Genomic DNA, 27,195 nt, shown 5'->3' with positions numbered 1-27,195 from the left:
TCTAAGTCTTAATAAACAGGGGTTGGGAGTGGGGAAATACAGGCTACTAATTAAGGAATTATAATAAAAATATTTTTTTTAAATTAGAATTTTTAAGAGATTCTGTTTAAAAACCAAGGTCAAGCACTCTAGGAAACCAAAAACAATATTCAAGCACATTCAATTAAGAGTTTTCAAGCAAAAATAAAGTTGTGAAAGCAGAATTCATCCGATGCTAAAATTCTTTAAACACAGGAAAGCAACATGAAAGTATGGGTTTTTTTTTTTCCTTTCTATATATCCTATAGTGGCGGGGAAGGGGGATTTATACTAGTTCACTCAAAAAATGAAACTAGGAAACAAAAAGAAACAACTAACCGAACCATCAAAGACATTATCATAAATATTCTCGGTTCCACACGTAGGGCATGGGCATTTGAATCTTTCACAGTCCCTGTATTTCTCTTCATCAGTGAGCTGTGCTGGGCCACCAAGTAGAGCATCATTCTCTTCATCTTTATGATAATGAAGAACTCTAAATTGGGTGGGGTCAAGTCCTATTAATGTAAAAGAAAAAACAAATTCAGAAAAGTATTTATCTTAAAAAAAAACAAAAAAGAAAATTCTCACAAAAGAATGATTTTAAATTCATGCACACTCATACACAACCATTTGAACTCAAGATCGCATGGGCGAATGACTTTTCTTTTTACAAGAGGTTACTTTATAAATAAAATAAGTCACTGCAGCAATGCAATGCAGAAATATTCCACCAGACATTTGGGTTTGGAAGCAACCACTTTATAGAATGTTTTTATTATTTTCTTAAAGTTACAGTGACAGAATATCAAATATTCACTGTTATTAAGAAACGCTCATTAAATCAAAGTGTTACCATTAAAACTGAAAACAGAATAAAAATCCCATTAAAGAAAACAGGTTCACTGCCATTACAACTCCTTCAAGTGCAGACACAACTGCTAACCCTGATTTCAATGCAGTGGTCGATTTTTTCTTGGCTCAGTAGTTAACAGCATGTAGGTTGCAATCTAATTCAGTGGTTAAAATTCAGTAGCAGCATCTGAGACAAAACGCAACATGGGTTTCTTGGTGTTTAGAATTCAGAAATTTTAAATGTGTGCAAAACCAATGGATCTACAGATTCTATAGGCCAAAACATCCCTGACAATCCTGAAACCAAGTATACCTTCCATATTTCAATCAAAACACAAGAAATCAATCGATGCATAGCTTATGCTATCTTGTTTCCACAAACTTTTAAGGAAACAAACATTTTTAGGCCACTCAATTTAATTTACCCTTGGCCAAAGCATATCTGTCAAAATTTACTATATGAATTTACACTTCAAGATAATTATGCCACACTATATCTTACAATATTTTCTTGAAAGCATCCCTTAACAATACCTAAAATTCTAGGCTTTTGGAAATCTAAAGAAAGCTATCAAATCTATTTCAGCATAAAGGTAAACAAGCAATATAAAATAGTCACTGAGCAAAAAGTTCACAAATACCAAAATTATCTAACAATTGTTTTAAATCTATCAACAGCTACATAGGTAAATAATCTAATAGATGTATTCAGAATTCAGTGACAAAACCCTAAATCCTATTTGGCCAGTCATCAAGTTGACATCTAGTAATTACAAAATACTTGAAGCAGGCTCTTACACAGTGGAAAGGTGCCAAACAAAAAATAAGACACTAAGACACAGAGTCTCAGTTTTCTCACCTGCGAAATGGAGGTAGTGTCACTGACATACAGTTTTGAAGTTTAAATCAGATAATATACAACAAATGGAGTTCAGTGGTGCCTGTCATGTGGTAAGCATTCAATAAATGTCATTTGAATGAAAAAAAGAAAATAGTGAATGAACATCATTTAATCCAGACTATATTTAGTCAAGATTATGCATTTAGAAAAATATATGAAACACATGTTCATGCTGCACATGAAGATAATAGCTACTACTTGTAGGAATTAAAATACTTCCTAAAGTGGTAGTATATAATAAAAATAAAGAATATACATTTAGAACAATTTGAAGAGCTGTTCTTCATTAGTGACATAAATTACTGTAACCTGTGTCACTTAGCCCTAAGAGAAACAGCAAATCAGTAAAGTATGTGGGAATATACACCCACACATTTAGAGATAAAGAGGGGCAGAGGAATTGAGTGAAAGAGATGATGCCTGTGAATGAGGCCATTTCTTTTTTTTTTTTTCCTTTTTGTCTTTTTTTCGTGTCCAGCAACGGATCGCAACCCTCAGTGTCGCGCCCGTACCGGACCGGGACCGGCAACGGGATCGCAACCCTCGGTGTTGTGCCCGCACCTCGCTCAGCCAGTGAGCGGGAACCGGTCTGTATGTGGGATCCAAACCCTCCGCAGGAGCGCCACCGTGCTCCCAAGTGGCGCACTGTAGCAGTGCGCCACCGGGCCGGCCCGAATGAGGCCATTTCTTCTCTGTAGTGAAGGATAACTGTTGCTATTTCATTAAACTCTAGTTGTGAATCCAACTGCATTCACATAATATCTTGTTTATTTGTGATTATGAGAAAGCAGCTTCACCTTTTCTCTGACCATGTGATTATTAATCAATTTCCCAGGCCAATACTAATCCAAAATTAAGGAAAAAGAAAAATATATATAATCAAGATTTTTCTAAAAGGCAAGCTTCTTTCATAGTCCAAAAATCAAGGAACAAAACAACGCTGGTTTGCACATATACAAAATTGGCCGGGCTATGAAAAGAAACAAATAGGAGCTGGTCCCTACCCCTCTCCACCAGCCACGGCTCACCTGGCACAGCTGAGTGCATGAAGCTGCAAGCACTGGCCCAGGGCAGCCTGCCTGCTGAGTAAGCCAAAAGTGGACATAGGCCGTCTTGCTACTCATGGAGAAATGTCCAGCAACAGGCCCAAACTTGTGAAAATATATCAGGCTTTATAAAATGTCTGCTCTAAATGTCCATTTCCACAAACCACTCTTATCTTCCCATGGCAGTAACAAAGCCTAGGTAATTACTTCAGATTTATTCCCAGGCAGAACTTTTTCAGGGGAAGGGACTTTAATCTTAGTATTCTTGGTCATAGTTCAATGTTAAAAAAATTTTTTTAAAGGGGGTGAGAAGACACTGTAATTACCTTAAAATATTAGGTATATAATGATCCTTGTACTGGTTACTTGAATACCGAAATGTCATTTTAAAAAGTGATTTTCTTGGGAGGACAATTATAAGTTAAACAGACAAATGACAGAGGGCTAAATCAAATCTTTTTAAGAAAATATATAATGCCACGTTTAAAAAAATTTTTTTAAAGGATCGTTGCTGCTGGAATCTTTTTTGAAAAGGTGAAAATCCAGGCTTAAACAAGCCCCAAACTTATTCAACATATAAATCAAATTTTCCAAATCCCCCACAAAATTGTCAATAGCTTATTTCGAAGTTTCAGCAGACTTAAAAGTTTTACTGCTTATACCATAACTCATTACAGCTAGAGTGAAACCGGAAAAAAGTATCTGGTGCTGCCACCTAGAGGTAGAAATTTTGAATTTTAAAATGTGCAAAATGGAGCTGCTACACTCCATTTGTAATTACTTTCAGCCCCAAATTAAACATTTCTCTCAGAAATGACATTAAAGCAAACTCTGTATCATCACACTTGTCCTACATGCATATACACTGTATAATTAATATTAAAATGCTCACCATACGACGAGTAACCATATTAGTCTTTGAGCAAGAGACACAAAACTGAATTCCAAATTCCTTACCTCTCTCCTACTGAGAGCTTTCTCTGAACAACTGGCTTAAAGAAACAAACTTTATGCTTTGAGAAAAGGAACTTCCACTTCTACTAGACTAGCTTTTGACAGGTCACTTGAATCACTTGGTCAGGCACAAAATAAAGGAAGGAACCACCTGCTAGGGCTTTATAAAACCAGTTATCTTGGGGAAGAGCGGCCGTGGTTTCTCCCACAATAAGCAGAGATGATGTATGCTTTAATTCAATCCTGTGACTTGCAGTGACCGAGTCACTTGTGCTAAGGTGAGGGGACAGAAGAGGCAGTGGAATAAAATTAAAACAGTCATTTATAATTAGAAAATTTATAGAATCTCACATTATTTTGGCAACAGAATCAAAGCGCTCATGTTTCAAGAAATATTTATGGAAAGTAACATCATAGGTATTGGGTGGATGGGTTTAACAGTACCGTTTCTACTTAAGATCACCACAGTCTTATCACATACACCCCCAATGTGACATTTAAAACAAAATTATTTTTCCTCCCATTGCACCTTTTAACCATTGTAAACTATGCCTGTTTTAAAAATGTTAACTTGCCCATATTCCCAAGAAGTAAACTGTTCATAACTTAAGGCATATAGTTATGTGAGAGGCTAATGCATTTGATCAAATATTTTCCTTCCTCCAAAAGACATGGTCTCTATTAATGCAACTGCAAATAACTGCAGTAAAGCCAGTTATATATGTTCATGCAAGTGGGAAAGAGGGAAAATCCATGTAAATGAAACTCCAAATGAGTAAAGAGAGTAACTGGTATCCCCAAGCAGTTATTTGTAATATGAAGCACTTAAGCTACTAAGGAAGCTAATTAATGGAATCCTGCTGTAGAATATTTTGCAAAAATTTATTTTAGGAAGTGAATCATCTATCTTTTGCATAAACGCAGGCTTTCATATATCTGGGCTTCTTAGAGGACAATATATAAACTGAAATCCAGTATGACTAAAGAAAAAATACTTAATGAATTTTTAAAGGGTGAATGCTGTGTCCATAAAAAGATTTGTATAAGAATGCTTATAGCAGCTTTATTCATAATAGCCCAAAAATGGAAATAATCGAGATGTCAAGAGCAGATGAACTGGTATAATCTACCATGGAATACTACTCAGCAATGAAAAGGAATGAATACTGACACACACAACAAGATAGATGAATCTCAAAAATATTATGCTAAGTGAAAGAAGTTGAACATAAAAAGTATATACTGTAGGAAACCACTTACATAAAATTTGAGAATAGGCAAAACTAACCTATGATGGTAAAATCAGATAAGCAGATGCTTTTGTGAGGGGTGTGTGGACTGGGAAGGGGCACATGAGAACATTCTGGGGTGATGGAAATGTTTTGTATCTGTGTCTTGATAAACTGATTATATGATACTCTCATGGTAAATTATGTAAATTATACTTGTAAAAAAGCATGCCAAATAGAAGATGATTGTAATATATATTTCCAAAGGACTCATATTTAGAATATGTAAAGAATGCCTGCAAATCAGTAAGAAAAACACAACTCAATAGAAAAGTTAAAAAGCACAAACAGGCACATCACAAAAGGAGATATTCAAATGGCCAAGAAGCATGTGAAAAGGTGCTCAACTTCATTGTCACCAAAGAAATACAAATTAAAATCACAATATTATCACCACATAAAAAGAAGAAGATGGAAAATACCAAATGTTGGTGCTAGTACGGGGTGTAAATTAGTAGAACTACTTTGGAAAACTGGCATTATCTACTAAAGCTGAACACACATGTCCCTAAGGCCCAGCAATTCTACTCCCAAGTACATATCCAACATAAATACATGCTTATGCTCAACAAAAGACATGTGCAAGAACTCTCAAAGCAGCACTAACAACCCATAGGTGTACCTACAGTATATAGTCATACAGTATGTTTTATTCATACAATGAAATACTATACAGAAATTACAGAAATGGAGTACAACCACACAGATGAATCTCACAAACATAATACTGAATGAAAGCAGCCAGATACAAAGAATAAAGACATAATTTATGTAATGTTTAAAAATAAAAACTCACCTATGAAGTTAGAAGCCATGAAAGTAATTTTCTGGTGATGGGAGTGCGGCATGAAGGATAGTTTCCAGGAGACATGAGGGAGCTAGTGAGGACCTAGTGATATACTGTATATGTAGTAATATTCTGACAGTGAGTCAGCTCACTTCTGACTACACTGCTGCGTGTTTTCCTTGTGAAAATTCAAACTGTTCAGTCAGGTTTTGTGCACTTTTTGTATGCATATTATACTACAAGAAAATTTACACTTAAAAATTGGAGAAAAGTGCAAACTAAATATTTCTTATGATGTACCTGTGAGTTTGTTTCAAAATGCATTGAATACCAACCAGACATTATATACTTCCTCACAGATGTACACATCATCACTTAGGAAGTAGTACTGACAAAATAAAAAATAAAATAAAATGAACCTAAATATGATCAAGTCTTCAGATCTAACTATTTACGGGAAATACAGGGGATAGAGGAACATGTTAATGGACACCTTTAGATGCGATCAGCAAACTCCAGAGTAAGGGAAATTCTACAAGAAAAAAAACCCAGTTTCTTTAACAAATAAATTTGGAATATCAAAAAAGAAAAAAGAAAAGATAGAGATAAATTATCATATGGGCCCTTGCTGTATTCCTATTCAAATAAGGAGCTTTTTATAAAAAGTGCATTCATAGAACGATCGGGGAAATATGAACGCATACTGGATATTTTAGTGAAATGGAGAAATTGGGGCAGGGGGCATTTGGTGTGATATGATAATAATTGTGCTATGTTCAAAGGGGGAATCCTTGTCTTTTAGAAATGCAAAATAAAATACTTACAGATAGAATGATATGTCTAGGATTTACTCCAAAATAATCAGGGGGGGTGGAAAAGAAGAATAAGATTGGCTACAGATGTTGATTGCTGAAGATGGATGATGAGTACATGGGAGTTTATTATACAGTTCTGTCTATTATCATTTAACTTTATCAATGGTCCTGAGAAAGTATTGATGTTTAAACAATGTGAGAATTTAGAATTTATTTCTTAGAAGATATTACTGGACCCTGTCTGTTGACAAAAACTACCTTCTGTAACATGAGTGGCATGTTACAGAATTTTTTTAAAAAGAGAATTTTTACTTCCCAATTTAACCCAAGAACATACTGGTTAAGTGTGTTCTGTCTTAAGCAAAAGTTAAACATTTAACTTTTTCCATAACAAAACATTTTTTAAATACTACAGATCCAATTTAAAGGTAAACAATCAACTGTACAAGTGGCGAACAACTGAAACTGTCTTTGACACCAATAATAAACCTCTCCATAATATAAATGGATAATTTCTGACTATTTTTTTAAAAATTAACAGCCAAACCTTTGGGTTAAATAAACACCCAAGATTTTTCTTGCCCTGCAGAAGATAACTCCCAAAATCTTGACAAAAAAAAAAAAATTCCTGATGGGCAGCACTATCATGACCTCACTTAATTGTTTTTACCACCCTTGATGACAGCTCTAAATATAAATTTTAACTTAATGAGATGTGCATCTCTGGGCAGGACAAAACTTTAGGAGTGCGTTCTTTCCTATTTTAAAACCTGGGAAAAGATGGTAACTTTACGCTGAAAAAAATTTTGAAAAATAAAATAACACACACAAAAAATAATAGACCAAAGACTGCTCCTTTTACAGCAAAGCCTTCTTCCCTTCCAGCTATGTTGGTAGATGTAGGAAGAAAACAGGAAGGCTTAAGGTTCCTAACTTCCCACTTTTTTAGAAGTGACCTACTAATTGTTCCAACACTGTTTTCCTTCTGATTTTGTTTTTAAAAATGTCTTATTTTTAATAATAGTACTAATGTTTTGTCAGCAAAGGGGGAACTTATAATTTACCACCTTAACCCTTTCCTGTCTTAGGCATACATATATATTTAATAGTTTATATAGGTGTACAATGCTGTACAATATTCAGCCTTTTCATTTATTATATCTTACCCATTTTTCTATAGGCTACACAATCTCAATAAGTGTCATTTTGGTATACTTAATTTAAATATTATCTTTTAAAATAATTTATTAATTTAAATAATTTGAGAAATCCTTATTTTCCTTTGGAAACTCCAAGTGTTACAAAGCCAGAGTTGAGAATTACTACTCCAAAGTGATTATTCTCAACATGCTCTAGTTTGACTCAGTTCTCAAGAGGTCTCACTGCTTACGTTGAGTGAGCTGCATCACTGCTGGCCCTCCGTGTTGTGGGCTAGTGAGACAGAAACAAACCTCATAGGGACTGAAGTGCAAGGCTGTGCAACTGATACCCTTAAAGAGGCTCTCCGTGAATTCCCTAAAGTGCTGCAGGGAGTGGCCGAGATAGTAAGGATTACGCCTGTGGAGATCCAGGCCCCTGCAGTTCACCGTAGGCTGCAAGAAGTGGTGAGTAGTGTGGGTAGGCAACCATTCCCAAGTCCACACCGGCCTCTCCACAGCCCATTCACCTCAAATGCCTCCACTTTTACAAACTCTTACCTGGAGGCCCCAGCTAGGAGTTGTCTCTGCTTGTCCTGAACTCTGATAACTTTTTATTTTACCTCTTTCAAGATATACACTGTTGTCCACTAGACTTCCCCACAACAGTGAAATCAACTAAACAACTGGGCTGTAATTTGAGTAAAGGATCCACAGCTGACTCTACTTTGTATCTGTTACAGTGCCTATTATGATGTCTGGCACAGCAGGTCTTCAACATTAAATTGTTCAAAGAATACAAAAGTAGACTAGACTGGGAGCACGTGCCATTGAATGATGCACTTGGAATGGTGCTCCATCCTGTAAGAGGCAGCTCTTATCAGCTGACAAGACTTCCCTTAACATCCTACTGTGCATCTGGTGTGCTGTTAGTTTTTAAATTTTTACTATTAATTATGTTATAGAAAAGATTTAAGGTTTGGAAATGATGGTCATGTATGTACGTTCTTGTAAAAGCTTAATCATGGAAAAAGACAAAATTCTTTACTGACAAAGTAATAACTGAGGTACCTGCTGGTGACATCATTCTATTCCCAATCACCTGTACTTTGCTCTCTCTACTCCACCATCTTTTTTGTGGGTATATCCTCCTGAGTCTGTCAAAAGCATCCCCAAACATTGCTTGGCCAACTGTTGCACTTATTTCTTAGAAGATATTACTGGCTGACAAAAACTACCTTCTGTAACATGAGTGGTATGAGCCATTTCTTAAAAAGAGAATTTTTACTTTCCAATGTAACCCAAGAACTTACTGGGTAAGTGTGTTCTGTCTTGTCTTAAGCACTATTTTCGGAGATTAAATTCTAAATTCTCACATTGTTTAAACATCAGTACTTTCTCAGGACCACTGAGAAAACTGCCCAGATAGCCAAATGCCTGAAATTTTATCACTGACCATAAAGAAATGTACTTTACAGCTATTTTAAAAATCACTGCTCATTGGAAGAAAGATATTATATAATTCTAAGTGCTGCTATGTATGAAATACAGTAGCCCCACCCCTGCATCTGCGGTTTCACATTCCATGGCTTTAGCTACCCATGATCAACTGCAGTCTAAAAATATTAAATGGAAAATTTCAGAAATTATTCATAAGTTTTTGAATTGCGCGCCATTCTGTGTAGCATGATGAAAACTGGTGCCATCTGGCTCTGTCCCACCCAGGGTGTGAATCATGCCTTTGTTCAGCATATCCATGTTGTATGTTCTACTGTCTTTAGTCATTTAGTAGTTGTCTCAGTTATCAGATCAAGAAAACATTTATATAGGGTTCACTACTATCCAGTTTCAGGCATCCACTGGGGGTCTTGGAACATATCCCCCCCAATAAGCGGGGACTACTGTATAAATTTATTAAAAGATGAAATTCAAGAATGAACTTTAGACTATTCTCTTCGATGGCTTGGTTTGCTAGGTACAGAAGACTATTTGGATGTTTGAACATATTGTGAATATTTTATCCACAGAATATAGAGCTTTCATTAAAACAATAGAGAGAGAAAAACCTACAGTCTGGAGAACAAAAGCTAAGAGTTCCAAGTTTTAGTGGCCATGTTTCCCATAGGGCTCTTGTATAAGAAGAGTAGTACTATATTGTTTCCTATTCACAGATGGAAAAGAGTAAAATTTTGCTTCATTTAAAGCCCAATAGCAATAATTATGCATGGGTTTCAGAAAAATGATACATTTTACTGTGGGATAATGAGGACCATTAGTTATTAGAGAGAACAAATTATTCTTTCAACAGACTTATTCATTCACTCATTTAATAGACTATCCTCTCTCCTGTTCACAAAAATGGCCTTCCCATATGAAACACCTGGCCATACGACATGCCACCAGACTGACTTTAGGAGGTATCTTGAAAGGAAGAAATAGAGAATATCCAAAGTGAAGCCACAAGATAAAACCAACACTTGATGCTTGCCTTTCATTTCAAGGAAAGCAGTATAAAAGCAATAGAAAAAGAAAAAGGTAGTTGAAAAATATAGTTGCTCCCCACAAAAGAGTCTTAAAAATAAAAAACCATGAGCTTAATAATTTTCCCAAATGAAATTATGCCATTATTCCTGATTTCTTTGTAGTAACTAAAAGGACAAAGTATCAAACTTCACTAAAGTTTCAACACTGTAATACATTTCATTAATCAAAGATAAAAGCTACATTAAAAGCAAGAATTATTTTATGTCTGTGATTAGGGAATTGGAGGGCTTGTATTTTATGTATACATTTGTACACTTCAACTTATTTAACAGTGTCAGTTCACTAACTGCAATTTTTTTATATAAAGAAAGCAGATTTAGAATTTTAAAAACAAATTACAGTAATTTTATGCCTACAGCTTGCACCTCTTAGAAACCACATACCCCCAACACTCGCCTTACTTTGCCACCACTTCCCCATCTCCTCCCTCCTCCTCTCTAAAACCACAGGCTTCAAGAGAACTGATAACAGGGGCTTTGAATCCCCTAGTGAACAGCCACCCTAATTTTTCACTTGGGGTAGAGGAATAAAGGGCGCAGATAAAAATTCAGCTCTTGAATAGGACAGGGGGCAAATGCCTGCAGATATCTGCCTGGCAAGTTTCAATGTTTCCTACTGATCTTCAGGGTGACAGGCACTTCCAGGCGTGCTCTTCATTAATGTTGAACCTCCTATGAGGAAAGGGGGAAAGATAAATGACTAAAAGACTGGTTACTAATGTAGATGGCTATGTATATACTGTTGGTGCTGGCAGGGGGTGGGGTGGGAGAAGAGGAGGAGCAGGCAAGGAGGACTACACAGTGATGACAACTTCACACATCCTCAGCATAAAAACCACTGTCAAGTGCAGAAGAGAAAAATGAGAAAAAGTAGCTAAAAGGGGGGAGCAGCAGCCACTCCTCCAAGGCCGAGAACACATGCCCCTCTATCAGCTTGAATCAGCTACATGGCACCAAGAAGGGGCTGCCAAGAATAGTGTATGTACAACCATAGTTGTGTCTAGAGAGCTTTCAGGTTATGGGGTAGGAGACAGGAACACATGAAAGTCTGGAGGGTTCCCTCTGTAGACTGAGATTAGTCCGTAATGAGACATAACATGAAACTGCTGCAGATGGGACCTGTTCATCTACTAATGGCTTTTAAAATAATCTGTGAAAACTGGATTCATAATACAGTCTATGATCATAAGGCAGCTACAGTCATGATAAAGTATCTTTAACCAAGTAAAAATTCCTACTGTTCAATTCATTTTAAAAAAGCAATCTTAACTATGACCTCTGGAACCAACAAAATCAATCTGGTCCACTCTCAGTATGACCAGTCTTGACATTTCTTAGTCGGCATTAGGCCTATCTACCAAGGCAGGCTCCATCACCCTTTACTGTCCAGGTCTTTTACTGAAATAAAAGGCACCGCACTTCTCTCTCTTAAATGTCATTCATAAGATGTGGCTTATCCATCTACTCCCTCTCAGTGCTGGGCCACTGGAAAATTCAAAACCAAAGAAGGAAAGGGCAACAGTTTGTGTTTAGATCAGGTTCTTGACAATACAAATGGAAAAACTGGGAGATCAACTCTTAAAAAAAATGGTTTTGCTCCAAGGTTTTCAGTGGGGGGATGTGGGGGTGCACATTGAGCAGTGGAGGGAGCATGAAGAACTTGAAGCTCCCCCTGCCAGCACACCATTCCATCCCTGGTTGAGAACATCTTTCATAGCCTCTCAGAGCTTAGAAGAGGCAATAAAGGTTAACAAGTGGTTAAGAGAGCAACCTTTGGAATCACACAGAGCTCGGATAAAATCCAATCACAGCTGGCCACTTACCAGCTACGTGACAAGACCAAGTTAGTTATTACCCCTCTCGGCTTCCTTCTCAGTAAAATGGAGCTAATACAGCTACCTTCACGAGGTTGTTGCAAGGATTGAATGACATAATATATGCAAAGTACTTATCACAGTATCCAACAGAGTAAGCACTCAATGTATAGGAGAGAAAAAAATGAAGCTAAAAAATATCACATATTTACAGTCCCCTCCTCCCAGCAAAGGATTTATAAACATCATCAAATACAACTCAACTTGGAGAATATATTATATGATTATTTTGGTAGCAGAATTTTATCTTCCTAATTATGTTTTGCTTAGGCAAATGTCAAAAATGAGTTTCCACTTCCAGAGCAGACACTGATGGGGTAGTGGGGATGGGGGTAGCAGGCAGCAGCTCAGAAACATACTCAACAGGGGCTGGATAGAAAATATGTGTGACTTCATAATTAATCCACGGAAAATCCAATCTCACTCCACAAACACATACTGAGTGCCAACTATGTGCAAATCTTATGGGCTGGAGAAATAAGGACATATTTATATTGAAGCCTGAAAGCAGGGTGGGAAGTGGCTACTATTAGCACTCACTGAAAACTCCCTCTGCCCTAGGCCCTGTGCTAAGCATCTCACAAGCATCATCTTATTTCTCCCTCAGAGCAACTCTATGACTCAAGGAACCAAGATATAGACCAAGGTTCAAAGGCTTGTGAATAGCAGAACCAGCATGCAAAACCAGGTCCCTATGATACCAAAGCCTGTAGCTTAAGCCAGATGTTTTAATGAAAGGAGGGGGAGAATTTTCCATGAAGCAGGGACAGAATGAGCAATGCCATATTTAGGAGACACTAAGTAGACTGAATAAGAAGTAAGGCTAGAAACACAGGCTGGAGCTAGAAAGTTAGTTTGTAACTGTCAAAGTTAGAGTCTGTGAAATGCCAATAGCATCTGGACTTGACTTACAGACAGTGAGGGGCCATCTAAGGACTTTACCAGGAAATACTCTAAAAACATTCATCATTGCATAAGACATGAGAGAGAGCTTTAAGAGACTCTAAAATCAATGTAACTCTTTATATGCTGATCATCTAGAAATAAAATCAGGGCTGGTTATGAACTATATTTCTAAGCAAAAGATGACAATAACAATGAAGGGACAATCTAATAACACAGCAAAAAGTCAGAGAACTACTGAGGTCAAAACAATCCAAAGAAATACTTAATCAGCCAGTTCCTAGAGGATAACAGTGAGTCCAGTTTTAGACGAATTTAAATTAAAGCAAAAGTAGAATACTCATAGGAAACCAAATATTAAAAATTAAAATTTTTATGTTAAAAAAGCTGTGTTTTCTCACTTTATATGAAAATACCCTTAGAGACAGAGACAAGATGCACTAATAAGCAAGATACTGTCGATCTCCTTATTAATGGAAGTTCACTAATTAAAACTATAAAAATGTAAACTCAATGACAATAATGGTGTCTTAAAATCTTCTCTTCACCTTTATTTTTGCCTTCCCTCTCTTCATCAGCATACACTTACTGAATGCCAACTATGGAGCAGACATGTGCTTACAAAGGTAGCAAGTATGTAAGGACACAGAAAGTAACCAATCACAAAAGTAAATGCCTAACTATAAACGAAGTGGCAATACTGTACCCATAAACAGGGATCCCAACAGTTGAGGGAAAAGTGCAGCTGTTACACTGTGAGGGTCTGTGTGACCTTGAGACACTTACCTAACCAGGCTGCAATAAGGACAGCATCAATTCCATCTATTGGCTCACAGATCCGAGCCACGACTGGGTGGATCTGCTGGGCCAGGTAGTACTGGGTGTCAATGATTAAATTGTCCTGTTTCTGCAGCTGCTCGGGCGCATAGGCCCTCTGACTTGCAGCGAGGTTTGATCCATCCTAAAAGAAGACATGGTAAAGTAGTGAGCAACTCAATCACATATACTTGCTTGCTCAAACAGAGGAACAGGAGTTTAAATTTTACGTATTTAACTCCAAACACCAAGAAGTATTTTGGAAATATTGTTGAACGTTTCATATATATCTAAGAGTAAGAAGATTGAGAACTTTTCAATCTCACCCACTGTCCAAGAATGTAAATCCAGCATACGTTGTGTTCTATTTTTTGTTAAAAGAAAGGGGATTGAAACCTGTAGAGTAGTAATTTATATGAAAGATATAATAGAAGTAAAAATAATGTGGTATTCTGCTGAAGTGGCGGTGTTCTAGAAGCCAAATATCTGGCCACTAGAATGAAAGGCACACCATTCTGAACTGTTTACCTGGTTCCTCCTCAAGGAAAACAAGGTGAGTCAGAGAGCCTTTTTTCAAGGGCTCTCTAAAACTATAAGAATAAAAGTTGAATTTTATCAAATGCTTTTCCTGCATCTATTGAGATGATCATATGGTTTTTGTCCATCACTTTGTTGATGTGGTACAACACATCTGCTTTGGGTATACTGAAGCATCCTTGCATCACTGGGATAAATTCCACTAGATCATGGTGTATAATCTTTTCAATGTGCTGTTGAATTTGATTTGCTAGTACTTTGTTGAGAATTTTTGCATCTATGTTCACCGGGAATACTGGCCTGTAGTTTTTTTTGTTGTGTCCTTCTCTAATTTTGGTATCAGGGTGGTACTGGCCTCATTGTAAGTTTGGAAGAATCCTTCCTCTTCAACTTTTTGGAATCAGCTTGAGAAGAACTGCTGTTAGTTCTTCTTTAAAAGTTTGGTAGAATTCAGCAGTATACTGAAGAGATAGCTGCACCCCCATGTTTATTGTAGCACCATTCACAACAGCCAAGATATGGAATCAATCTAGGTGTCCATCAACAGATGAATGAAGAAAATGTGTATGTATATGCAAATGGAATACTACTCAGCCATTAAAAATAATGAAACACTATCATCTGCAGCAACATAGATGAGCCTGAAAGACATTAAGTGAAATAATTCAGGCACAGAAAGGTAAAAATTCCATGTTCTCACTCATATGTGGGAGCTAAAACAAAAAATGTTGAGCTTATAGAAGTAGAGAGCAGAACTGTGGTTACAAGGGCCTGAGGAGGGTAGGAGGGTAGGGAGGATAGGGAGAGGTCAGTTAATGGATACAAGAGTCTAGCTACATAGGAAAAATAAATTCTAGTGGTATAGGGTAGTGCTAGGTTGTCTTTAATTGACAATAATTTATTGTACATTTTCAAATGGCTAGAGCTCAAATGCTCTCATCACAAAGAATTAATAAATTTTTATGATGATAAACATGCTAATTACCCTGACTTGATCATCATAAATTGGATACATGTGTTGAAATATAACTCTGTACCCCATAAATATGTGCAATTATGTGTCGATTAAAAAAAAATAAAAGTGAAATTCTATATAATTGGTCCACATATAGCCCTGTGGGTGATGTCACCATCATCTGTGAATTGAAAAGTTGTCACTCTACTGGACCAACATCCAACAACTCACTCCACTCTTCCTTTTGCCTGAAACAACAGAATTTAATATTCCGACTAGTAAATTATAACTATTCACAGTGCTCAGCTGCTCTGCAGATCTGATTATAATGTGAATCCTATTCTTTCATTCCTGCTACAATTAGTGCTTTCTCAGCTTAGCACCCAGTCAAAAGCAGAAGCAACCTTCTACACTGCTGTTGTTGCCAGAGACCAGAGGCAGGGGCCTCTTTCTCTAGCTAGCCTCCTGACAGAAACAAACTGGGCCTATTTCTCAACTAAGTTCTACCTGTTCTAAGATATAATGAAATACCTAGAAATTCCTTTCTAGGTAGCAAACCTCCAATTAAAAGACTTACTTATTATTTTTCAGGAGTTCACAACACAGTAAATTAGGCAGAATTAACCAAACTTAATTGTTGCCCTTTTAGAGCCTTGAATTGTTAGATGAGAATAATGTGACAGCCAATGACAAAAACACTGTGGAAAAAATCCTTGGGCAGTATCTTTTGTGCCATAACCACATTCGGACTGCCTTTTAACAAACACATAAAATCTGATTGATTTATATAGAATTGTAGCTTTTTGAAAAAATAGTCTATCTTAAGATTATAGCAATGTTTAATAATTTTTAATGGTGAATTAAAATCATACTTGTAGAGGCAAAATATATTTTTAAAAAGGCACATGAGTTACTTTTGAATATGTCATTAGAATTTCTCATAGCAAGGCATGTTTTTTTTAAAGTAGCTGAATTGTGTCAATTAAAAATAAATGAATAAATTTTTTAAAAAGCAGTTGAAAATTTATGAGCATACTTTCAGTTTAAAACATTTTTATTTTAAATATCCACACAAAAGATTAGTTTTGACAAACAATGACCCAAACATATTCCTTACTGTATTTTAAAAATCTAAGCTCAAACACGGCTAAATTCAAAAGAATTGGTTAGATAACAGGTTTTGCTATGTGGTATTGGAAAAACATTTAGGTTATGACCTAAGATATATTCCTCAATGACATAATTCTCAAATCTGAGCAAGACCCTATGGTATATGCAAGAACATGTAACATACACCTTTAAGAACAGATTAAAAAGCAAGGTTGGTCTTCCTCGAAGTGCCCATGTAGTAATTTGTGAACTTCACAGAGACAACCAGGTGCAGTTGATTCATTCAAAACTATGTAGTCATTGCTAGTGGGAAACTAACAGAAAAAAATTTTTAAGTGGGTAAGAAGTGGGCCCTTTAAAACAATTATGTTAAAGGCATTCCTTATAAAAAGTATATTAAATGAAAGTTAAATAATTAAAGATTTAAAACTTAGCCAACAAATGGAAGTTACTTTAAGATCTGAGCAAATAGTTCACGTAGGTTTAACAAGAGTACAAACTACAATGTAAATTAGATATCAAACACATTACTCTCTGAACTCATCTAAATTTGTAATCTAAATAAATTATCAGTAGGGTGCTATATTCTTAATATAAATTTTAAACAAAACAGAACCTGGTTAAGATATAGGCTATTCTTGGAGGACACTTTTGCTTAGGGCAACAAACAGTCCTCTTAAAAATGTGTCACATACTGGGCCGGCCCGGTGGCGCACTGCGCTAGTGCACCGCTTGGGAAGTGCGGAGGCGCTCCCGCCGAGGGTTCGGATCCCACATACAGACCGGTTCCCGCTCACTGGCTGAGCGAGGCGCGGGGGCAACACCGAGGGTTGCGATCCCGTTGCCGGTCCCGGTCCGGTACGGGGGCGACACTGAGGGTTGCGATCCGTTGCCGGACACGGAAAAAGACAAAAAAAAAAAAAGTGTCACATACATTTTCAAAAGGATATTCTAAAAATATGGTTGCCTTATAAACATACACAAAAAATAATTTGAGTGCTTAAAAGCAAAAGAGGTAGGCAGTTTTGGCTAGGAAACATGCTGAAAGGGGGCAGGTCCTACTGATAGAGGACAAAGGCAAATTAAAGTCCTATAGCCTTTCTTGGGATATGCTAAGGATAATAAATTAATTTAAAAAAATTAACTGTACTTTTAAAAAGCAAATAAGTTAAGGCCCAGTACCAGTGGATGGGAATGCTGAAAATACATCAAATTGCATTTACTGTACTACAATAGCATCAGCATTTGAGTCTTTATTTATGAGAAGAAATCATAAGACCTAATATGTGTAGACATCAAGGAACATAAGCTTGACTTTTAAATACATTGATCATCCTATTTTATGTCACCATACATCTCCATTCCAGGTTTAGCCAAAACATAAATTGTGGCTTGGTTTCATTATTAGATATTATTTTACTGAACCTATATAATTTTTCAAAGTTGTATGCTGCCATCTGCTCCTGTCATTAATAATCTAAGAGCTTTCCATGTATGTGAAGATGTAAGTGAAAAAAAAAAAATAGCCTATTTACCAAAATCTTTATTTGCATAATATGAAAATTGTTTTTTTGAGATGAGACTTGTCAGAAGCAAAATGCAAAGCACATTAAGGGCTTGAGCAAGTCAGACATTTATGGAAATATTTTCCTGCAGGAATTGGCTTTCTGTAACAGTTCTTAATCAAGGGTAGCCCTAGGAGGGAGGCAGAGTCAAGTACTGATTCCTGTCCATATACTTAAATCATTTGTTATGTACATCACCTATAGTATGCAGTAGATATTAGCAGATGACTATTAAATTTTTAAAAGGCTCTATGACTTAAAAAGACATTGATTATAGCTTGACAGAGATCAATGATATTGCAATAAACCTTAAAATTTTAATTTTTTATTGTAATAACACAATGCAATAAAAATTAGGATAAAACTCTTAGTAATAATTTAAAAGAAATAGTATTATTCAGATGAATTATGTCTTGTGGTAAACAGACCACAACATAGTAATTTCAAAGAACTTGGATAGAGGCGATGACTCTGGCTTTTTCTTTCATAAAGAAGTGAGGAGAACTCTCCTTTGTTCCAATTGGAGTTAGGTGCTTTCAAAGAAAAAAAAAAAAAAAGCTGCTCTTCTGTCTTACCCTCTCACCCCACCCCTGTTAGAGGCATGCTACTCTAAATGTTTTTAGGATCTCTTAACTTTCTCCATATAATCATGAATTTCATATTTTTTCAAGTTATTATTTGGACACAGACTGAGAAAAAAACACATTTATTCTTTATTATTCCACTAATATTCATAATGGAAACTGTTGCAAAGGGACATATGACCAAACATACACATATTTTCATTAAAGTTAATTTAGAATTGAAACAGTAGCTACAATTATGAACCTGTCTCCAAAATAATTTTAGTGAATCAAAACATTAGTCTTAAATGTTTTATGAAAATTCTAACAAAATATGCCATACCTCTAATGTTTTTTAAATGCTGTAAAACCAATCAGACTTAACCATCTCTTTACAGCACTATTTGCGAGACTACTGTATTAGGTTGTTTTTGTGTTGCTATAACAGAATATCTGAGACTAGGTAGTTTGTAAAGAAAAGAGGTTTATTTGGTTCATGATTCTGGGACAGCTGCAACTGACATGGGCCTCAGGCTGCTTTTACTCATGGCGGAAAACAGCAGGGCAGCCAGCAGGTACAAGGATATCATAGGGCACGAGGAAGCAAGAGAGAAGAGCTTCTCACGCATTCTCCTTTTAAAGCCATCAGAACCACGCCCAAAACTACCATTAAACCATCAATGGATTAATCCATTCACTAGGGCATGATACTTACAATCTAATCACCTCTTCAAAGCCCCACCTTTCAAATCACCATAATAGGATTTCCCACCCTCTTAATACTGTCACAGTGGGGATTAAGTTTCCAACATGAAAATTTAGGACATAATTTAATCCGTATCAACTACTAAATAAAACATTGTAGCAATCTGAATTTTACTCTGTGGTCTCAAGTGGTATGAGAATCTTGTGAATTACAACAGTTTTACCTGACAGATGACATATGATACAGTATCTCCAGCTTTCACCTTTCTGCCTCCTTGAGAATTTATCCAGAGGGCAACATGTACATGAGGTAGGCTTTTTTTATCAGGGTAATCCTGGGGATCCTTTGTCAATGCCTAAAAGAGAAAAAGAAAACAAAAAAGCCCCAAACCTTAAAATAAAACCCTTCTTAAACAGATATATGCTAAATAAATCTTTGCTAGAATCATACTAGCCACATAAACATGAAAATGACAGAAGCTATATGTAGAAAACATTGCCACAGAATCTTTAAATATCCCATCCTCAAGGCTCCTCTCTGCTTTGTTTTAATACCTAATATAACCAGATGCAACCCTGACAAAAAAGAAAAATAAATTTATGGGCCATGTCTCATAATATTCGGATATAAAAAAATTAAGACTATAAATTTGGTGTTCTATGCAGCCTTAGGATTTCTCCTAGTGTTTGAAATTCTTTCACGCTGAATCAATTAGCTGGGACTGATGAATAATGGCTACTCTGACTTAATGATCTGTTTCTCAAAGTCTCCTCTATCCTAAATACATCTGAAAGGCACCAGAAATCAATGGATTTACTCAGGCTGTCAGCTTAAGCTATACAGAGGCAGAATGAGATTGTAATAGAAAGCAAGCCCCATGAGAGCAGGAACAATGTCAGCCTTGATCACAGCTGTATTCACAGTGTTCAGAATCATGCTCGGTGTGCAGCAGCAGCCAAATGTCTGCTAAATAAATTATTTCACCCATTCTGCAATAATTTACTGAGTTGAAGTACTGTAAAGTACTACAGGATGAATAAGACTCAGTCTCTGGTATTAAGTCATCTGCTACTAGTAGAACACTCCCCACCTTAACCTACCCCTCAAAAAAATCTCTAAAATAAGCTACATATGCCATGTGAAAAAAGTGTTATGGAGAGAGTTTAGAAAGGTAAAGATCACTTCAATCTGAGAGCAGAAATCACAGAAGAAAAAAACCTAAGCTGGAACTTGAAGGAAAAATTTATTTTAAGAAAAGGTAACAGTAGCAAGAATATTCTAGGCAGAGAAAAAGCAAAAGTTAAAGGCAAGGGGTGAAAAAGAATACAACCTACTGGACTGCAACTCAGTATGCATAAAGGGAAGGAGAAGGATGTCCACATCTGTTAAGAGGTGGGTTTCAAAAGACAAGAGGAAGGATGGGGACCAGGGTGCTGCTTGACGAGCTCACCTGTTCTCAAAGTGTGTGCTGCAGACCCCTGAGACTCCTGACACCCTTTCAGGGGGTCTCAATATCAAAATTATTTTCATAACAATACTATTTGTACTAATGATGCAGAAGCAATGCTGGGTAAAACTGTTGGTGCCTTATAAACAGGAATCAGGGCAGCCACACCAAACTGTACTAGTAGTCATTGTATTCTTCACCAAAAAAACCCACACACACACAACGCTTTCACTTAGGAACATCCTTGATAAAGCAGTAAAAATTAGCAATTTTTACTCAAGTTCAACCCTTGAGTACAAGTTTACTATTTTGTGTGATAAAACAGAAAGTACTGGGCCGGCCCGGTGGCGCACTCGGTAGAGTGCGGCGCTCCCGCCGAGGGTTCGGATCCCATATAGAGACCGGTCAGCTCACTGGTTGAGCGCGGTGCGGGCGCGACACCGAGGGTTGCGATCCCGTTACCGGTCACGAAAAAAGACAAAAGGAAAAAAAAAAAAAAAAAAACAGAAAGTACACACAAGATATGTCTGAAGAACAAAGGGGCTCAAGGAAAAGCACTTGTACAATTGTTTGAGTTGCATGCTAAACTAGCTCCCTTTTTCACAGAATACAATTTTTACTTCAAAGAATGATGGACAAACTACAGATATCTGGCAGATAATTTTTCAAAAAAGAATCAAGTGAGCCTGCCACTTACCTGATAATAATGATAAAATTATCACTTACAATGGTAAAATTCAAGCTTTTAAGTGCAAATTAGAATTTTGGAAAACTTGTTTCCACCTCTGTGAGCTTGACAGATTTCCAATACTTAAAGACCTTTCTGATATAAGTAGGAATATTTTTGATAGTGTACAATGAAATGTGTCAATTTTGGAAGATCTGCATAACTCAGGGAACCAACATTTGACAAATGACCAATCCATCATGTCATGCATGGGTAAAATATACAAAGTACAATACAGACCAACAGATTTTAATGTAAGACAGTATGAAAAGTTCACTGATATAGTTTCAGATTCTACATTACAAATAACCTTTAAGAAAATACCATCTGTAGAGTTTGGTGTAGGATCAAAGAAAAACATACACAACTATCAGAAAACATTACTAAAATACTTTTTTTTCCAGTTACATGTTTGTGTGAAACTGGATTTGAAGTATAGGAGACCTCAATCAAAACTACACATCACAACAGACTGGATGCAGAAGCAGGTATGAAAATCCAGATGTCTTCTAAAATAGATATTAAAGAGATTAGCAAAATTGTAAAATGACACCAATCCTCTGGCCCATTTTTCTTTGTTTTGAAATGGTTATTTTTCATGGAAAAAAATGTTATTTTTATAATCTTATAATGGGCTTGCTGCTATTTTTAAATAAATAAGTGATTTTTAATTTCTAGCACACTAAATATAAACATAAACCACATAAACAAAAGCTCTTGGAGTCTTCAATTATTTTAAGAGAGTAAAGGTGTCCTGAGATTAAGAAATTTGATAACTGCTACAGTAGAATAAAGCAGGTCCTCAAACATGGCTGAACAAAGCAAAGCTATGTACACTTTCTAAACCTCATCCTCAGTGTAGGAGAGTGCTTAGAAAATTCTCCACATATTTGAATCTCCTCAAACCTGGACTATGTGAAGCCTTGATTGACTTGCATGAGCAATACTGTATAGAAATCTTAACTGATATAACTGTACTTAAGAAAACCGTTATCTTCTTCAATTGACTATTCTTTGGTACAATGTTAAGAAATTCTAAAATTCATCTGAAATACTTTCCAATTATTAGATTAAGGCATTCAGGGATTTTACATATCTTCTTCAATTGACTATTCTTTGGTACAATGTTAAGAAATTCTAAAATTCATCTGAAATACTTTCCAATTATTAGATTAAGGCATTCAGGGATTTTACAAGCTAGTTTTAGAAGGCTTCATTAAAAAAAAAAAAAAAAAATGTTTCCTGGTGGTTTAGGCTAAAGTTAGCCAGGGCTATAAAAATCAGCTGTGAAGTATTTTGCATTACTTTATGAAATATATTTAAGCTAAGACTGCAGTAGTTCAGAAAAATCACACATGCTTTTCTCAGCTGCTTTTGGCAACAAGGCCTAAAATCTCTATAAAGGTAAATTCCACCACTTCATGCATGCCTTCACCCTAATCTAACCTGTGATGTTCAAGCCCACTAGCATCACTTAAAACCGAAAACAAAAATGAAAAAAAACATCCTGTCCTGAGACCATACACAATCAGTCACATACATAGACTCTTCCATTCTACTCCCCTTTGAAAGCAATAAAATGTAAAAACTGAACTGCTCACAAGTTTTAAATAGTGACAAGTATTCAAACAAATGTTAAAGATTTCCGGGACACAGCACCTTTGACATATGAATAGCTTACTATAGACATAACTACAACTATGATAGCTAGTCCTTCCATCAGAATTTACTGTACTTACATCAACACTGCAGAAAGCCTTCTTTATAAAAAAAGGTAAGAATATGGGACAGGAAATCCCTTCGATAGACCATTAGCATCTTGAATATGCAGACCATGCTTTCCTTTTTAAACTTTATATCCCACAGTCTAGCACTGTGTACATAAGAGGTATTCCATGTTTGCTGAATGGATGACAAACAAATGAATTCTTTCAAAGCTCACTGAACAACTATTATTTACCAGCAACTATGCTAAGTGATACGGAGAATATAAAGACAGTATGTCACAGTTTCAGTTCTACCACAGAAAAATGTATGCACAGCCCCTATCATACTAGGCACTAAGTATTAACTATTATTGTTATTAGTAATAATAATATATCACTAAAAGTTGATCATTGATCATTGTTGAAGCTAAGTGATGATAAATGGAGAATCAGGATTATTCTCTCTAATTTTGTATAAGCTTAGAAATTTTGATAACAAAAACTTAAAAATAATAAAAGGATATATAAACTATTTATCAGAAACCAGAGACTGCCCGTGTGTCTATGTCTCTAGGTTTCTTCCACACAAGTGATATTTTGCCATCGCTCATATGAGAAAATGACTACCCTAGAGGACATGTGTTTGGTGTTATTTTGCCAATAATATAATCGTGCTTGGACTGAGCTTTCCAAACTCATCCCTGGAACCTTTATTTCTAGGAAGGTAGAAGGATCAGGAATACAATATTCAGAATTAATGTAAAAATTGACCAAAAACAGGCTGAAGTCTTACTCATACAAAGTTTTGAGAAAGAAATAAAAAAACCTAAAAGAAAACCACTTTCTAGATGACACAAATGATTCTATATCCATATGTGTATAACGCATCACTTAAAGTGAAGAGTTAAGTACCAAGAAACACATCCCCTTGTAATGTATAAATGAATGTCTTCTTTTGTGACATTAAAAACATCATGGTTGGGCCGGCCCGGTGGCGCACTGCTACAGTGTGCTGCTTGGGAGTGCGGCGGCACTCCCGCCAAGGGTTCGGATCCCACATATAGACCGGTTCCCGCTCACTGGCTGAGTGAGGTGCGGGCGCAACACCGAGGGTTGCGATCCCATTGCCGGTCCCGGTCCGGTACGGGCGCGACACTGAGGGTTGCGATCCGTTGCCGGACATGAAAAAAGACAAAAAAGGAAAAAAAAAAAAAAAAAAACATCACAGTCAAGGTGTAGGAAACAAACAACTTACCTAAGAACAAATACAAATCATAAGGAAATGCATAGAAAATATTCATTCTCTCTAGGAATCAAACAAATGTAAATTAAACCAAACTGTAAAATATAGTTTCATATCCATTATGGTAGCAAAGTTTTATTTAAATATCATCACTACTATAAGCAACTGTGTGGGTAAACTGGCACACAAATTTTGTTGTTAACTGGTATCACCCTTTCACAAAGCAATTTGGCAAAAGCCATACAGATATTGTTATCTTTTGACTCAGCTATTTTACTTCAAGGAACTGAAAATAAGAAAACAATTCATCCAAAAGCAAAAAGATAAATGAACAAAGATGTCAATACAATTATTTACAATAGAAAAGATAAATTTAATAATCAACAAGCAAAAATTTTAAATAAAGATGTATCAGCAAAATAGATTAGTATATTGATCAATCTGATGACTTTTAAGGTGAACACAGAAACATGAAAAATATGTTTATGTTAAGTGAAAACAGATTTCTAAATAATATTACTATAATTGCTGCAATGTAAAATATGTTTTCAAGAGTAAGGAAATATGCAAAAATGAGACACGCATTACTTTAGCATAGGGGTATTATGAATGAGTTTTCATTCTTAAACTTCCATTCAATGTCATTAGATTCTTTTTCATTAAAAAAATTTTTGAATGAGCTTTGACAACAAAATCTATCACAAAATGGGTAAAGTGGTATATGCAAAATTAGCTCCTGAATATGTAAAGGTACCCCTTTTAAATGAAAAAAAAAAAAACTGTTACCTAATATCTGGCTTATCACACAGCATTTTGGAAACCAAGATTTTGTTTTTCAAATTAGGTAAGAAATATTCCCTATTTTCGAGAACTAAGACTGTCTTTCAAGTATAACATATTTTTCTTTTTAAAAAAAAGCACAAGTGCTTTGAATATACAGAAAGTGTTACCACCATCTTAATTCTAAATAACTTTGTCCCAAAAGACTTCTGATTATAATACCTCTAAGAATCATTATCTGTGAAGTTAGACAAACGTACACCTACACACTGAGCTTACAGGCCTACACCCTAAACTATTACTTAGAAAGACTATAAAGAAGGCAGTATTCTCTAGTCCCTGATACATAAACTGTATCACTCCATTAAACCTCTGGAAACAAGGCTTCCAAGAATTTAAGTAAGGAATAGGAAGAGAAAAGGCCTCTATGGCAGACATGGCAGTACCTGTGGCTGGAAGAGGTATGCTAATGCTTAATCTGTGAGATAGTTGTTAAGCAGCTTTCATCACCAGCTAGAATTTATTTCAATTGCAAGGATGAGGTGGTTCTTCAACTATCTGAAGGAGGAGAAAAACACCACAGCAGCTGAGCTCAGCAATAAATGCCACATTTACCTTGTTAATTTCAAACTGGTTCACTGGGACACTGCCATTTAGCACATTTTCTCCAATTTCTATTAACCTCCTCTGAATGTTTTCCACTATAGTGTCCCGGCTTTGATCAGAAAGAATCTGGCCAATGACAAAGCTGTAATAAAAAGAGAGTAATTTTTAAATATCATCATACCTTATTAATAAAAGAGAGAAAGGGAAGATAAATGTCATTAGAATAGCTCTTGTCCACATTTTACTCTAAGAGCTAATATGAGGGTTAATGTCCAAAAGGCAGTTACTTCTTAACATTACTGTACCAAAGGTTTACCAACCTCGAAATATCTAGTTTGCCCTTAAACATATAGACCATCTTTTACCTGGCAGCTACTGCCTCATACAAAATGCCGTGGAGAAAAGTATGTGTTCTACCACATTTTATGCAATTACAAAATTCACAAGCAGTTATATTCCACCCATAAGTTAAAATTTTAGAAGACAAATATTTCACCTTCCTCATAAAGCACCAAGATATTATCTCGGATATCATCAAAATATCATCCACACCTGAGATAACCATTAGCTAGGTGAGTGGAAATATAAAGCTCTTAGGTAATTTTTAAAAACACAAACTTTTCCTTCTTCAGCCTCGTTGTATTGCTCAGTGTTCTCCAACCTTCTACTATCCCTCAAAAACTTCGTGCTATTCTACCAGACCCAAAGGAAAAAGATAAAGGAGTAAAGGAAGCCAATATTTTATCCATTTCTGAGAAAATGCACAACAAGGGTTTGACAGCTGCATTATAATTTGTCAGAAAAAGAACCCTGACAAAAACATTTGTATAGCTTTAATTACTAATACATTTCTAACTCAGAGAAATTTACTTCTATTATGATGCATCTTTTCTTAGAAAACACAAAGCTGAAGAGAACACTCTAATCGACAGTCTATACAAAGTAGTATCATCTTTGGGTACATTTGGTGGCAATGAAGCATTTCAAACTACATTTCATAAAAAGCTAACAGTGACCTATACTCAAATGATCAACTTTGCCTAATCAAGAGTAGTTTTGCAGAAGCAACAATTGCTCAGTCTCCTAACTTGAAAGCAGAAGGAAGACAGGAAAACAAGTAAAAAATGCTGGTACTCAGCAATATTAAAATTAATTTTAAATTTAGCTTTGAAGAATAAAATACTTCTATTTTTCAGAATTGGTCAAATTCACAAAATAGGAGTATTTGAAAGATGTTACATAAAGTACTTAAAGATTCATTTTTTTAAATGAGTGCTTTATACATTAATATAACCCTGGGGGGGGGGGGGGAA

At 35.9% G+C, this 27,195-nt stretch overlaps 1 protein-coding gene across 1 annotated transcript in view; it reads right to left on the bottom strand.

Annotated features, from left to right (window-relative positions):
* The window catches only part of LOC103600367 (DNA polymerase alpha catalytic subunit-like), a gene marked incomplete at its 3' end in the record, with an annotated part of 117,389 nt that overhangs the window by 83,766 nt on the left and 6,428 nt on the right, over nt 1–27,195 (bottom strand). Inside the window, exons 5-8 of the mRNA XM_008584631.1 lie at nt 25,892–26,024; nt 19,597–19,728; nt 13,908–14,082; nt 358–536 (exon numbers count right to left, since the gene is read on the bottom strand). Of these exons, the coding sequence (XP_008582853.1) occupies nt 358–536; nt 13,908–14,082; nt 19,597–19,728; nt 25,892–26,024 (619 nt within the window). The remainder of the gene's footprint in view (nt 1–357; nt 537–13,907; nt 14,083–19,596; nt 19,729–25,891; nt 26,025–27,195) is intronic.

The sequence above is a fragment of the Galeopterus variegatus genome, unplaced genomic scaffold (genome assembly GCF_000696425.1).
Source record: "Galeopterus variegatus unplaced genomic scaffold, G_variegatus-3.0.2 Scaffold3321, whole genome shotgun sequence".
NCBI lineage: Eukaryota > Metazoa > Chordata > Mammalia > Dermoptera > Cynocephalidae > Galeopterus > Galeopterus variegatus.
This window is presented reverse-complemented; position numbering and strand designations above follow the sequence as displayed.